This window comes from Oreochromis niloticus, linkage group LG23 (assembly GCF_001858045.2).
Source record: "Oreochromis niloticus isolate F11D_XX linkage group LG23, O_niloticus_UMD_NMBU, whole genome shotgun sequence".
NCBI classification, from domain to species: domain Eukaryota; kingdom Metazoa; phylum Chordata; class Actinopteri; order Cichliformes; family Cichlidae; genus Oreochromis; species Oreochromis niloticus.
This window is the reverse complement of record NC_031986.2, coordinates 41,301,372-41,315,677: the sequence shown is the minus strand read 5'-3', so window position 1 is coordinate 41,315,677 and position 14,306 is coordinate 41,301,372. Positions and strand designations below refer to the sequence as shown.

Sequence of the window (14,306 nt, the reverse complement as noted above, 5' to 3'; positions counted from 1 at the left end):
AACTTAAAAAAAACTGAACATTGTAGCAAAGGGTGGGCCGAAATCCCTTCGCAACGAGGTGAGACACCGATAAAGTCATAGAGAAAATGATTACTTATTACCATGAAACAGTGTGTAATTTTTTACTTTCATAGTCTAACAAGCTGTTACATGATTTACAAATCAGGTCAATTATCCAGGCTCAGGAAACACTATGACTTCAAACAGTATCTGACAGCCTTGACTATTTTGGTTGTAGTACGATATGGACATAGCAGTTCGACAATATCTGTTCTCCAGTCTGCAATATAAGTTGGATTGTATTGAGTGAATTGACTGTAAAGTCTATGAGTTGTCTTTATCAATAGACCCCATTAAACACTTGTCACCGCTGGGGAATTTCTTTGACCATGCAAGTCATTGTCAGCAGAGAGCGGTCTGTCTAATCAATGAGTGCTTAATTATATCTGGTGCATGGTCCAGAGGTGCAGTAAAACAATAGGCCTGCGCTGTCAGTGTCGTTCTTTGTACAGACAGATGGCACTTTAGTCAGCGACATTGTGAGGATGCATTCACAAAAGAATTTGGGACTTAGCTAAAAATGTCAACAGTTGGAGCGTGTGACAAGACAAGATAAGAATGTCATTTGGATTTCACTCTAAAAACAATTAGACTTCTTTTATCACTTTCACGAATCTCTGCCATTTGACACAATACACAACAATAGGGCAGAGCTTAAATGTTTACAGATTAGCAAAATCTTCTATTTCCTACTGTACTACATTAAAAAAAAGGATCTCAGTAAGTAAAACTCCGTGTTTACATTGGTGTTAATAACACTGGGCAAATTATACAATCCAAAATGTTCAACAAAACCAGTGAGAATGAAAATAGCCACAGTGTTCAAGTTGTACTGTACCAAACACAGAGAGAACTGTCATGCTCATTTTTTAGGCATAGTACAGTAAAAGGCATTTAATGGTTTATAATGACTCTGTGTCAAAGGGCCTGTTGACTGAGACACACATTGTATGTAAATCTGTAGGCCATCACTGACTTGATCAGCACAGCACAGACAACAAAGTGAATTAAGCCTCATCTAAATGTAAATTAGGTTTTATACCTTTGGCAAACAGCTTACATAACCAGTGTCTGTTTTAATAAACCAATTAGATTTTATTCTATGCTATATGAAGACGAGAAAATAAAAGCTGTGCTTCATGGAAATGTACATGGGATGCAGATAGCATCAGGAGTCGGGCAAAGATCCTTCCTATAGGTATGCATCATTTTCACATAAAAACATCTGCTTGAAATACTGACTATTCAATCTAGTCTGAGAGAAGTAAAACAGACACAGACTGTCATAAAAGGCCCATTCAATTGCCTTGAGAAATGAACATGTGTGGCAGGAGCTTACATATTTGTCTCCAATTTCCTCTCCCTCACTCGTATCACAAATATCAGACTGAATATATGAAACCAGAAGCTCATTTTACATTCTTCACTTATGCAACCTGTCTTATAAAGTGTGAGCAGAGGTACAACATTTACTGTAAACACAATATGGCAGGTATTCTCAGGTTAGGTGAACCTACACTTTTGCTGCTGTTCAACATCTTTAATACAATTAAAGGACGAGGGAACAAATTTTGCTCTTTCACAATTTAACTGCATGTACTTTCTCTACCACAACATTCAAGTTTTTATCCAAGGATTGTTTTTTAAAGTTAATCTGTGCAGTCTTATGTTCAGAAATATTATAAATAAGAACTTCTCCTAATGCAAGTTTCCACTTGCATTATAAAAATACATTAAATATAAAATAAAAATAAATTACAAAACAAAGTAACTTGGGTAACTCTGGGTAATTAGAGTTAGTATTATTTATCTGATAAGAGAAGGGCAAAGAAAACCCTTCCTCTGATCAATTTATAGAAATTTACATTTGTATTTCTTACCTCATGTTTAATTTTGACCTCAGGAAACTCAGAACAAGTTAAACAAACATACATAAATTAAGAAAATGCCAAAATTTCTGCTTTTTATTTTGTTAAATTTTAATTAAGAATTTAGAATTAAGAAGTAATATTATCTTTATAAAGACAGTGGTACTTTGTTTGCAGCACATTTATTTATACTATGGTAAATGATGGCAACGCACATATGAATAGCAAGACGTGCTATTGCAGACGAATACATAGAATTGAGATGGAGTATAACTTTTAGAAAAATATGTAAAGAATTCTGTAAAAAACAAAATTACAAACTATGAAGTGGAACGTTAAAGCAATGCTGTTAAAACCAGTAGTGTTTAAATGAAACAGCAACAGGGCATTAATTTGAGAATATCTGGCAAATATCAATTTATTCCATATTCTAACTTTAGTAATGCATTTACTGGAAAGAGATTAATATCAATTCCATAAATCATTCAGGAGATAAATCCGGAGCCACAGACATGTATATGTTAGCTGATCCCTGTGAGGGAGCTCAGCACCCATTAATCAATGTCTGAGCTCCTCTGGCCATGTCATCTGGGGGGAAAAAAAGGCAAATTTATAAAAAGGGCAATTACCACACTGATATTGCAGCAAAATTCTCCTAATATAACACTCTGATACTATATATTTGTACTTTCCTTCACATATGAGTCTGATAAGATTTATCTATCCCACTTTATGTCTATAAAAGATTGTCTTTCCTCTTGTGAATAAGCCTAACCCAACTTAATTGTTAGTAATCCACTGACCTCCAGGTTGTTGAAAAAGTGCATCAGAGAATCAACGCTGGAGAACAACACTGACACTGACACCAAAGTCAGACAACAGAAAGTAAACAGGGAGAAGTAAAAGCTCATCTGAGTCTGCAGAAACCAAAATGGGCTTATCTGTGGAAATATGAAATCTGAGCACCATCTGAACCTAATCTCCACACAGCGATTCAGTCCCAGAGAGAGCCTGCTGGTTCCCTGATTTATTCTGCCTACTTGGTGCTTGAGTGTTTGCCTGCTTGTGGGTCTAACCAGCCGACCTTGTCGGTGCTGAAAACATCCAGTTCTTCATTTTCATTTTAATGCCACTCCACTAGCAGAAAGCAAGGCCATTAACAAAGGACTCTGGAGCATATTTAACTTCATCTTACTTTATGCGTACAGCAGCCTCAATTCAATTATATAATTGATTTTTTTTTAATCAAACTATGAAAATTAATTGTGGAAAATAATCACACTACAAGTGGCTATCTTTCTTCTGACCTGCACAAAATACCTATCTGGATTTCCTCCACAACAAATGCGACACTGCTGAGGGGAAGCAAACAGACTGCTAGTATCCACATACAATACCACATATCTGTACCATGTGTGAGTCAATGTCAGAACAACTACTCGGCGTGCTCCTAAGTCCAGCTTCAGACTTCAGATACACTGCTGTTGACACAAGAAGAGAATGAAAATGATTTAAACTTCCCTAACTCGGGAGCATAAATGAACCAATATAAGTTAACCAACTAAAGGTAAACAGAGTTAAATTTTACATTTGTCTATTATGTTTTTATGATTTGTTGGGTTTTTGTTATACCAACTTTTTTAGCTTCTTTTTATATTTGCAATTCACAGTAAATGATAACAGCAGGTACATTAGTGTACGTTAGCTAACTAAGCAGTTGTAACTTGTGTCTAAAAAACAAGAATCTTAAAAAAATGCGCAATGTAATGGCGTTTTGGCCCAACATGAGTCACTTAAGACCCAAAATAATAAACAATATTCCTGCGGTAATCATAGCAGAGAGTTCGCAAACTACCTCAGCTACAGAGAAAATAATATACTGATAAAAGCTTCCTGCAGCTCCCTGGTGGTTTGTTCCTTTCCATTTCATGCTAGGGAAAAGATCATTGTTGCTCCACGCTTTTCACAGCAGAGCTTGAATAGGTTGTCAAATCCCTATTAAACAGAATTTAACCAAATTAATTTGTTTAGTTTTGTAATGTGTTGGAATGTAGCTCTTTTAAGAGAGATCCTTAAGTTGAAATGCCTTTATAAGTATGTCTGTCCAGGTATCACTTTGCCCTCTTGTGGATGTAACGCAATATATAAATGGTTCGGTCCTGTGTTGGCAGAGGTTTGAACGAATAATCAAATTTGAACCAGAGCCAATGAGGTATTCTGCAAAATGCGCATTGTAAAACATTTGCATTCTTTTGTGTATATAGAGAATGAGTAAATGTTTGAACAACAGCACTATATGTTTTACAAGCCTACATACTACGTGCATATATATCCACATTTAAGCATGAGCTATACACGTTATCTAGCATGTAACAGCGCAACGGCCTCTATTTTAAAATTCCTGGGCTAACTTCTATTTTTGCCAAGTAAATATTTTAAAATCCCAGAAACTTTTATATAAAAGTGTAAGAATGAGGACTTGTCCCTATTAATGGCGCGGATGGTGTCCAGAGATCTGTTTTTACATTCTGTGCTCTCTGGTCATGCCTCTGTCAGCAATGACCAGATTGTTCAAATATGTGGGTTCAGTTTAGAAAATGAAATAAAAAGCTAAATGCAATATAATGTGCATACATAGTAGTTGTGTATAAAAAGGGAAACACCAGCAGCTTCTGAAAAAAAAATTAAAAGTGGAGCATCTTTTGTGTCTAAAGCTCTGTGGTGTGTTTGACTGCTTAAACAAAGAGACTGCTGTGCTGAATATGCTGCTTTAATGCAGCCTCAGTAAAAACTAAATATGTGACTGTCTCCCATAAAATTAAGGTAACAGTTAGTACTGCTAACAAAATGAGTCTGTAGTTATTATTGCATCTTGGAACTTCTTTGAGTCTTCCAAATTAGTGCTAGGGCAAGCAGAAATCCCAGCTTCATCAGTAGATTGCAGTCAAACACGCAAATCAAATTGATTCTCAACTGCTAGATAAGGAAAAACAAGGCAGGGGAAAAAAACAGAGTGCAACAGGGTTGTTGCCCAGTTTACTGTGAAAAGATTTCAGGGATCAATAGTGCCAGCATCTCATCCACTTTCACAACAACAACAACAAAAAAATTCTGAACTGTGAGGACCCTATGTATGGATAAAAAGTTTTAGAAAACAATTTCAGACAAACGAAATGGAAGATAACAGACAGGATGATGTAGAGATCACAGGTGTAGTTTATGCTCTCGCTGACACACACGTGGAGACACTAAGGGAGCAAAGCCACAGTGGAGACAATCCAGGCGATGTTACAAACACAAACTTTTTTGTTAAAACTTGCAAGCTCAATTAAAAAGGTAGCAAATACTGTGTTCTGACCACAACCACGCTCCAGCCCAGGAACATAAATAACAGATGTCATAGGTTACCACTTTGTCTATCAATTTTTTTATTATTGTTTAAAAAATTTAGATTCAGCCATGGAAATACAAAGCCAGGGCAAATATACAAGATGCTAGCTAACAACGGACACAGGCATGTCAGATTTAAAATTGTTTTAAACTACAAATATTAAGATCACATAACAAAAGTAATGTACAAATGTTCAAACAGGTAACTGCAGTCAGTGTGCTAGGGCAGCAGTGACAACCAATAATGTTTGGCTTCAACACAGGTCTTATGACAGTACGATATTATCTAACAACAGATTTTTTTCAAATGTCAGCATATATACAAACCCTTCACTATGAACCTGGGTTGCATGGAGAAGAAGGGATTGTTGTGATTTGGTCACTGTCCTTGCAGGATGTGGGGAGCTGTCAGTACAGCATCTGATCTAACAATTATCAATTATCTGACATTTTTGCTAAACAAATCTGCTTAAAAAAGTGTCAGCCAGCATAAGAAAGTCTTGCTTTCCATCCAAGTGTGCATCCTGTAATTATGTCTAAATGTTAAATATTGTGTTTTGCAGTTACTCACCACTTTCAAAGCATGCATCAAAAACCAGATGTCCTTTTCGCGGAGTTCCTGAGTATCCTGGTGGGCTCACGATCAGCTTGTTTACGTTGCCCACCAAGGCATCCTCTCCCCCAGCTTCACGGCCTAAAGAACAAGTGGAAAATGTAGAATTTAACTCAGACCACTGTGACCACTTTCTTATGCCGTTGCTCGTTAATAAAATAGTAGTATATTTAGTTTAGATCTTTAAAATTAAAACAAGTAATAAATCTGCGTTTTGTACAAATATGCAAACAACAATAATCAGGAAGAGTTTTTTTTTCCACAACTGTGGAGTCCAGAGGTGGTAATTAATTAAAAAAAAAAAAAAAGTAAGTGAACTATGATAAACATGACAAAACTCCTGCCACAACAAATATTATTATTGGTTTAAATGTGCGTTTTATTTTTTTAATCCCCGCCCCCATTACAGTGGCGTGTACCATTTGTTAAGAGCTGCTCATTTACGGTAGCTTTCATTTAGAAGGATAACGAACAAACACCGGTTTTAATCACCAAGAGAAAACTTCAGATACAACGGAAAGCTAATTAGCACCACACCAGCTCACTGCAGTCTGAGTAACAAAGCTAGCTAACACAATTTAACAAACAGTCTGCTCGGCTATGCAGCGGTTAACTTTGTCATGTCAGCAATTATCTAAACGCACATGCAGCTCATAATATGGTTGAATAAAGTCGACAGCAGCACAGCTAGCTCACGCTTGCTGGTGACAGGACTGTGTTTACATTTTTGCACCTGCTAGCTAGGAGGTTAACACACTTAACGTTAGCGTCCATAAAAAGAGACGTAGCGAGCCAGTCACGCGCGCATATTATTGTGAGATAACGGGCTATCACTCGCTTCCCTCTGCTTGTATAGCAATGAACGGGTTGCCGGGTTAAAGCTCATATTTACACACCAGCGTCGACGTCGCTAACAGTGTTCTCCTCCATCTTCCTCTCCATCTGCTACAAAGCAGCCGACGCTCTCTGTGAGTTACCACGGCAACGGAGCAAAAGGAAGCGGGAGAGGCGCTGCAACCTTCATCAGTGAGCCGCTGGGCAGAAGACACGCAAGAAATCGGTTCACCCGGGCAATGAGTAAGTAATAAACCCAGTGTTTGATTATGTTTGTTTAGTGGTTACAAAAATCATTAAATATTGAAAGTAAGCTATGGTTTATCAAAGCATGGTTGGTTCAGGACAAACAAAAAACTGCAACTCTGAAAAGGTCACTCACAGAATTTCAAGTTAGTAAGAAAGTAAGTGAAGTTTGTGACTTTTGTTCTTGAGAAGGACTGTATACGCAAAGTGTTTTACAATATAAACTAAAATACATGGATAAAACCAAACATGCACAGGTGGGTCCAAAGCTTCTTTGTAAAGTTATCAGCAGGGTCAACCGATCTTAAATCCATTGGAACTTGGAAGCCACACCATGAAAAGCACAGTCTCCAGCACCTGGATCTAGGTATAGCCAACAAGTATTAATCAGCTGACCTACTGTATGAAGTTTGGATGAAGTAGTTCACTAATCTAGGGAGGCATCTGACCATGAGGAGCTCTGAAAATGGTCAGTAATATCTTAAACTGAGCTCTAAAGTTTAAGAGGAGCCAGAGGAGTGTAAATAAGACACAACTGGTGTCACCCAGAAGGTCGAAGTCCCTGGAAAACTTCGGGAGTAAGCCTTCCTTCTTATTTCACATGCATTTCATACATATACTGAGTCAACATGAAGGCTAAGAGTAATTAAAAAATGGTGGAAAAACTAAATGGTTCAAGATTTGATATCTTGTAATTCTTCTTCTAACACACACACACACACACACACACATATACATTCAAAAGAATAACTAAATAAATATTTTTTTAAAAACCTAGTTCTAAGTTGGATTAATGGCACTGGATAAGTTTGTCCTGGTTTTCAGGATGATGTACAGGCTATGACTGTGGTGAGTATTCTTGTAAAGTGTCCTTTAAGCTGTACTTATTGTTATCACTGATGCTTGCTAGCTGGATGCCGATAGATGGTTAGAATTTGGCAGTTTTTATCACCCACTGCGAAGCCCTGTGGTGTTGCCCCATGCACAAGCCATACAAGTACACCAACAATGTACACTGGCGACATTTACATTCTACAGGAATCAGTAAACTAGACAAGACTCCCATTGCAAATTAAATAGTAATCTGTATACTGCACACTCCTCAGTTTTATTGCAGTCATACCTGAAATAAACCTCATTTTGAAGATATTTTCAGAGAAAAAGCCAATCATTGCGAGCAGCAGCCAGAGATTCTGAATTATCCTGCAGATTGATTAAAGCTGGAGATTTTCTAGACAATTGGAGCAGAGATGTCATCAAGGCCAATCAAGCCTGGCCCTATTCCTTTCCCATTACAAAGGCTGCACCTGATTAAGTACATCAAATGAGCAGCGGCACAACTCCTGGAGCAAGAGCATACAGGCTGCTGCAAATTTTCAGGTTATAAGCTGTGTGTAACAGGACTAAATGAATAAGACCAGAGAGAGGGCAATGGGGTTTTTTTTTCCCGTGTGCATGTGTGATCTGTATTTGATGTCGAGCATCAACAGGCCACTGAGTAGATAGGTCGGACTGATTATTTCTCAGATGACAGGAAGAGAATACCGGGCTCCTGTGTAATATTTTGTTAAAATTGAAAATTGAATAGCTGTCCGCCATGCCATGTCATTCCTTTAACACTATGCCAATTAAAGAGCTGTATGGTGGTACAATCATTCATTTTCAAGAGAGAGATTGAAATTGAATTATGGAGCATGAGAAGAATGAATTAGACACGCTACATGTTCCCTTGTTTCTCAGCTCTTATCAAATAGAGAGGCTGCATGGGAGTGTTTGGATGTTCCATAAGATCCTGGCTTGTCTTTTCTATAGTCGAAGCACTATGGATACTCGGTGTAACTACATCTCATGGCTGAAACTCACATCAGTTTGTGAAAGACAAGATTTTATTCCAAAAACCTATCTGACATTATAACAGTACCTGTGAAATAATGGTATCCTGCAGTGGAAGTTAGGACAGGACATAAAACTTGTTTTATCATTTAAATGCCTATGCACATTAGCGATATTACAGGAGAACGAAAAGGTGCATGAAATCTTTTTATGGCTTTCCTCTTCTTTTAAAGCTTTACATTCTACAATAGTGTGTCCTCTTTAAAAAAAATGCCTGAAGAAGTTGAAATCTTTCTTTCTCCCCGAGTTGCATGCGTGTGCTTTACTTCTACCTACTGGTGTCTGCTCAGTGGATCACTGAAAGCAGAATAACACAAAAGAGAGGTACATTCCACACATGTGGACTCTCAAATTTTAATTATCTCTCATGAGAGTGTATTTTCACACACCTATAAAAATATATTTGACCCCTCTGAACATACGATCGTGCTTCACATGTAGACAGTCCTGTCATGGTTAGTGTGGCTTGGTAGTGACTGGATTACACACCTCATCATTTAAATCAGTGGAAAAAATGTACAAAAAATATATTTTTTCATTCTTTCAGAAAGCTAGTCTTTCTTCTGAATTGCAAACTGATCAAATGAGTCAGTGTTTGTAGCTTAGTGCCACAAAAAAAAACAATGACACAAAGAATTTCTGTGAGGTTTTTTTTTTTTTTTATCCCGGCATATGTGTATTCAAGGGGAGGAAATCTGTGTTTTTCTACATTTGTATTCCAGCAACTACAGGGAAATCCTTTTTACTCCGGCCAGCTGAGGACGTCCACACATATAGTCCATCATCGATGAAGAAACAAGTCATGCAAAAATGAAAACACAGGGCACAAGAGGCTCAGAGTTGGAGATGGGCAGTTGTGTGAGGCCGGGTGCGGGGGGCTTAGTAGGGAAGTAGAGACCAGCCGGCAGTACATAGAGAATCACTATGGTGACAGCAATCAGGGGGCTCAGGGGAGTGAGGCTGGGTCAGAGAGGAAGGCTTGAGAGGCAGCTGACTGAGGAATCAGCTCTCACTCTGAATGATTCAACTGACAGCTCCCCCCAGGGCTGTGCCGGACCAGCCGTCCCCAGAGACCGCGGCTTTACGGAACAGGGATGCGGCTAGCAGTCCTTTTCTAAGGAAAAAAAATAAAATAAGTGGAATTGGAGCCAAGATGGCGCAACAGTGCCATAACATAGTAATGCTGTTAATGACACCATCACTTAACTTGCTACAGCGAGCAATTTTCTTTTAAAGAAAAGGAAAATGTGCTAATTTAAAACATGTAAACAATATTACGTGCCGCATCCTTGATGTGAGTGTGAGTCTCTCTACATATATTTCCCTCCCCTGTTGACATAAACATAGGTTAAAAGTAGCAATTTGCTAACACACTGCTTTACACCTTACCATTACCCCTTCTATCATCCATTCATCATCACCCACTCCTCTCCCTTTATCTGACACTTTCTCTGTCTGTTCCTCCCTCTCTCCACTGTGCTGGACAGCATCCACCTAAACAGATGGTTCAGTGTCAATAGGCTGCTATTAACTGGCCGCTCTCCCTGCTCTGATCCAAGACAGCAAAAAAGCACATTTAAAGCACTGGGAATAAATCCTCTGCCACACTGATGAAGCTAAGATTTGATTAGCGCAGACGACGACAAACCCATTTACTTTAAAACCGTCACCCTCATAAGCTACTTTTTTTTTGTCTGTTAGTTTCTCAGAAATAAGCACAAATTTCATTTTTTACCACATCAGATGCAGGTATGGTTTTTTTAATGTATTGTTGACTGAGTTCAAGGATCTAGTGACTCATATTCTTGGCTCACATCCCCTTAATATTTATTTATTTTGCTTTTCTCTTCCATAGTTCGGATCTCCTGCCATGTCTGTGACTAGCTGCTTCGTCATCTCTGTGCCACACCCTGCTGAGGAAAAGGACAACTGCCTGACCTTGAGGCTTGCATCTGCTCAACCCTCACTTTTTCCATCTCTGGTAGATATTAATAAGAGGTACCCTTAATTTCCACTCCCTTGTGGTTCCTCCTCAGAAGGTGCAGATTTGACTACATTCCATTACTTTATTTTTCAGCCACATGAAAGAAAGCACTAAATGCTTCCTTCTTTCCAGAAAGCCTTGATAGCCCTTTTTCAAATGTAATCTACATCATAATTAGACCCAAACAATATGAGTCTTCGCACTTCCTAGACTATTAGTTAATGCCGGTTGCATGTTCGATCTGGCGAGGAAGCGAGAGCCAGTCTAAGTATAAATGTTCCTTTACAATCTGCATCTGTGTGTTATAGACACACCCAAAAAGAGGAGAGAAGAGGATAATATGAAAGGAAAGATAGGAGTGGCACGGAGAGGAAGGGATGTGGCGGCGATGGTGTTGCTGCTGCTAGAACAGTCTTCCCACCTTGTGGTAGCGCGGAGAACTGTAGCTGCCTCAGTGCATGAGCAATGGGGGATGAGAGAGAGATGGAGTGAGAGAGATAGAGGGAGAGCATAGGAGAGAGCCAGAGGGAGCGATACACAGAGAGAGCAAGAAAGAGAGAGAGAGAGAAAAAAGGGAGGGGAGTTTAAACTAAGTGCAATGTTTTGGGACAGGCTAATCTGTTAGTGAGCAGTGTGAGGATCGGAGCGTATTGTGTGAGCCAGTGTGCGGGGGACAGATAAGGGAGCCAGCCAGCCCGCCAGCCCGACCCACCGACCCACCGACTGCCTGACTGCTTGTTTTAATGTGCTGACTCTGGGGAGATTTTAAAAGACAGCATATTGACTGCTTAGACGTGTGCGGAGACCCTGGGCACAAACGCCACCACTACAGCCACAACGAGCAGAAGTGCATCAGCAGACAGGGGAGACAGAGACAAAAACTAGAGGACTGAAATATCACAACTCCAGAATCAGAAAATTAAAGAGGATTTTTTTTTATCCCCCTCTTTTTAAATTGATTTGATTTTTTTCTTTCTTTTTTGTGTTCCTGGAACTGACTCCCAACTGTAGAAAAAAAAGAGGAGGTGGGAGCAAAAACACCAACAAGAACAAAAACTGAAGAAAATCTGAAAATAAAAGGACAGAGCGAAAAAAAAAAGCACCGAATCTGAACATGTTCGAAATAAGCCGAACACTCAACGCTGCTTTGTTGAGCAATGAGGTAAAGACATTTGGATTTGCTTATTCCCTCCGCACCTCACCTGTGTGTGTCTGCTGCCAACCATTCTGTCATGTGTGTGTTATCGTATGTCAGTGTGTGTGTGTGCGCGTCTTTACACTTCTGTATGCTCGTAGCTAGAAGACAGAGGGGATGATTGATAACAGCAGCTGTTTATTATATTTCCCAGCACGATGCTTGGTGCAGAAAAGGGGACCGCAACGCTTCTCACCCTCACTCATCCCACCTTGTAATAATAAATGGCGAGCCAGTGTCTAGACTTTATATCCTCCTATTGTAACAAGACTAAGGTAGCCTTTAAACCCATCAAACATAGGCTTGCTTGTGAAATTGTCCACCTGGGGCTAAAATTGCTTGTGTGCCTTCACGTGCGCCTACAGTATGTCTGTTAGCGCGAGTGCGTATGGCTGTGCGTATGCTCACACGTGCATTTGTGTGAAAGCAAAGGGTTCTGTAATGCCCCTCTGCCTCCCTCTTTCTTCATGTCCCCCACCCCCCACACTCCCTCTTCTGTCCTTTACCATCGTCCTTCCTACCTGCTGTTATCTGCTCTCCTTCCCTTTCTCTCACACCTATTCTCTCTCTCTCTTTTTTATCCCCCCCGTTTCTGTCTCTGTCCTCCCTTCTCCTCCCGTGTCTCTGTATGAGTGTGTGTGTTCTGTGAGCAGCATCTCAAGATGATGGCGAGGTACGGGCAGCTCTCGGGACTAGCAGCCAGTGGCGTGGGCTCCGTCCCTGAGACGCACTCGCCGCTATTTCCCAGGGATCTCCTGTCATCGCCAGCCCAGATGGGCTACAGGTCACCCCTGGTAAGAGGATAGACAGACCAATATATATCTCCATCCTTTTAATGAACAATGGCATAAGAACAAGAAGTGAATCAGGGAGAAACGATGGTAGTGGTAGTAGTAAGTGTGTGTGATAATTGTGTGTGTGACTGTGTGTGTGTGTGTGTTGAGGAAAAGAACAAAAGGGCAGAAAGAGAGCAAATCAATTGTGGAATTCTGCCTGTATCCCCAATGGATAGTATTAGTAAATATTTACATTGTTATGTTTGTTCAATTATGGACGCCTACTCTGTCTTTAGCCTCTGCCAGTCAGACTGTTATCAAGGGAATTTGAGGTGTTTGTGTGTGTGTGTGTGTGTCTGTGCATTTGTGAGCATAATATATTTTCTGTTTGTTGAATTTTGTCAATGTTGTTAGGAATCTAAAATATTCATTTATCTGCTTACTGCCTGACGATGAATTAATTGATGTGTAGTAAATTAAAAGAGGGCCATTAGCGCTGCTGTTAAAATTCCAGACTTTTTACAACAACCTCGACATTCAACGAATGCTTTTGAACACCCCGAGGAGTCCGTTTCTGATTTTAAAAGACCGGTCAAATCAGTTAGATTTCAGTTAACGTCTGAGAAAGCCACGTTAGCAAGCGGAGGCAGAGAAACTGTAAATAGTGGGGATATTTTGCGCTGGAGTCAACATTACTCTGCAATTTACATAGAAACGATTACTTCAGGGGAACGGGAACGAGAGAGAAAAAGGGGCATGAGAAAACCCTGAGCGTTTAGGCAAAAGAGCTGTAAGAAAATCCCTGACTCGCCACATTAAAGCGACATGAAGCTGTGGGTGTCTAATCTGCTGTGGGCTCTTCATTGGTTCGGCTCCCCTTCAAACTGGCTCAGATCCACACCCCAGAGCCTCCCGGAAGCCTTCATAACCCACTGTCATGCTGCAGACTGTATCCAGGGGTTTCCGTCAAGTGTATGCAAATGCACGGCGAGGATAAGCATTGAAATGCGTCCGCAAGGAGCTGAGCTTCAAAACTGTTTTTCCACTTTGCCTTTTTGCTTTGAATTCTTGCGCCAGTTCAAAGACATCTGTCCAGTGCTTAGTTATTATACACAGCACAAAGCATGTGTTTCCCACTGCCCGTTTAGACTCACAACAGTGTTATCAGCTCTTTGCATAAAGCTGCCAGACCATTAATTATTTCTTGAAACCAACGGAACTAATTACTTCAGTTTATTATGTGAATGGGATTGACATGTAAACATTTTTTTGACTAATGTCATCAGCATCTTATTAGATGGAATTTTAAAGAAATAACCAGTCGGTCGCAGGGTGGAGCATGATGAGCAGATGACTAGTTGCACATTGCATTAAAATTTACAAACAGCATTAAAAAAAAAAAAAATTAATTCAACACATTTTTATTATTAACTGAGTGACAGTCGGG

At 39.7% G+C, this 14,306-nt stretch overlaps 2 protein-coding genes across 10 annotated transcripts in view; one reads left to right on the top strand and one right to left on the bottom strand.

Moving 5' to 3' along the window:
- agbl4 (AGBL carboxypeptidase 4) overlaps nucleotides 1-6,936 on the bottom strand; it is a 331,146-nt gene extending 324,210 nt beyond the window's left edge. For both annotated transcript variants that reach the window (XM_025902946.1, XM_025902945.1), the window contains exons 1-2: nucleotides 6,828-6,936; nucleotides 5,890-6,012 (exon numbers count right to left, since the gene is read on the bottom strand). In XM_025902946.1, coding sequence (XP_025758731.1) covers nucleotides 5,890-6,012; nucleotides 6,828-6,873 — 169 coding nt within the window. In that variant the 5' untranslated portion in view covers nucleotides 6,874-6,936. The remainder of the gene's footprint in view (nucleotides 1-5,889; nucleotides 6,013-6,827) is intronic.
- The window catches only part of elavl4 (ELAV like neuron-specific RNA binding protein 4), a 78,841-nt gene continuing 71,405 nt past the window's right edge, over nucleotides 6,871-14,306 (top strand). The window contains exons 1-2 of one of the 8 annotated variants that reach the window (XM_019351388.2): nucleotides 6,871-7,008; nucleotides 10,760-10,902. Coding sequence is in view for 7 of the 8 variants with exons in the window: in XM_025902954.1 (XP_025758739.1) it covers nucleotides 12,003-12,050; nucleotides 12,737-12,877 (189 nt within the window). In the remaining variant the exon portion in view is untranslated. Of the gene's footprint in view, nucleotides 7,009-10,759; nucleotides 10,903-11,275; nucleotides 12,051-12,736; nucleotides 12,878-14,306 lie in introns of those variants that run through there. The other 7 variants (XM_025902954.1, XM_025902952.1, XM_025902949.1 and 4 more) reach the window with 7 other exon arrangements.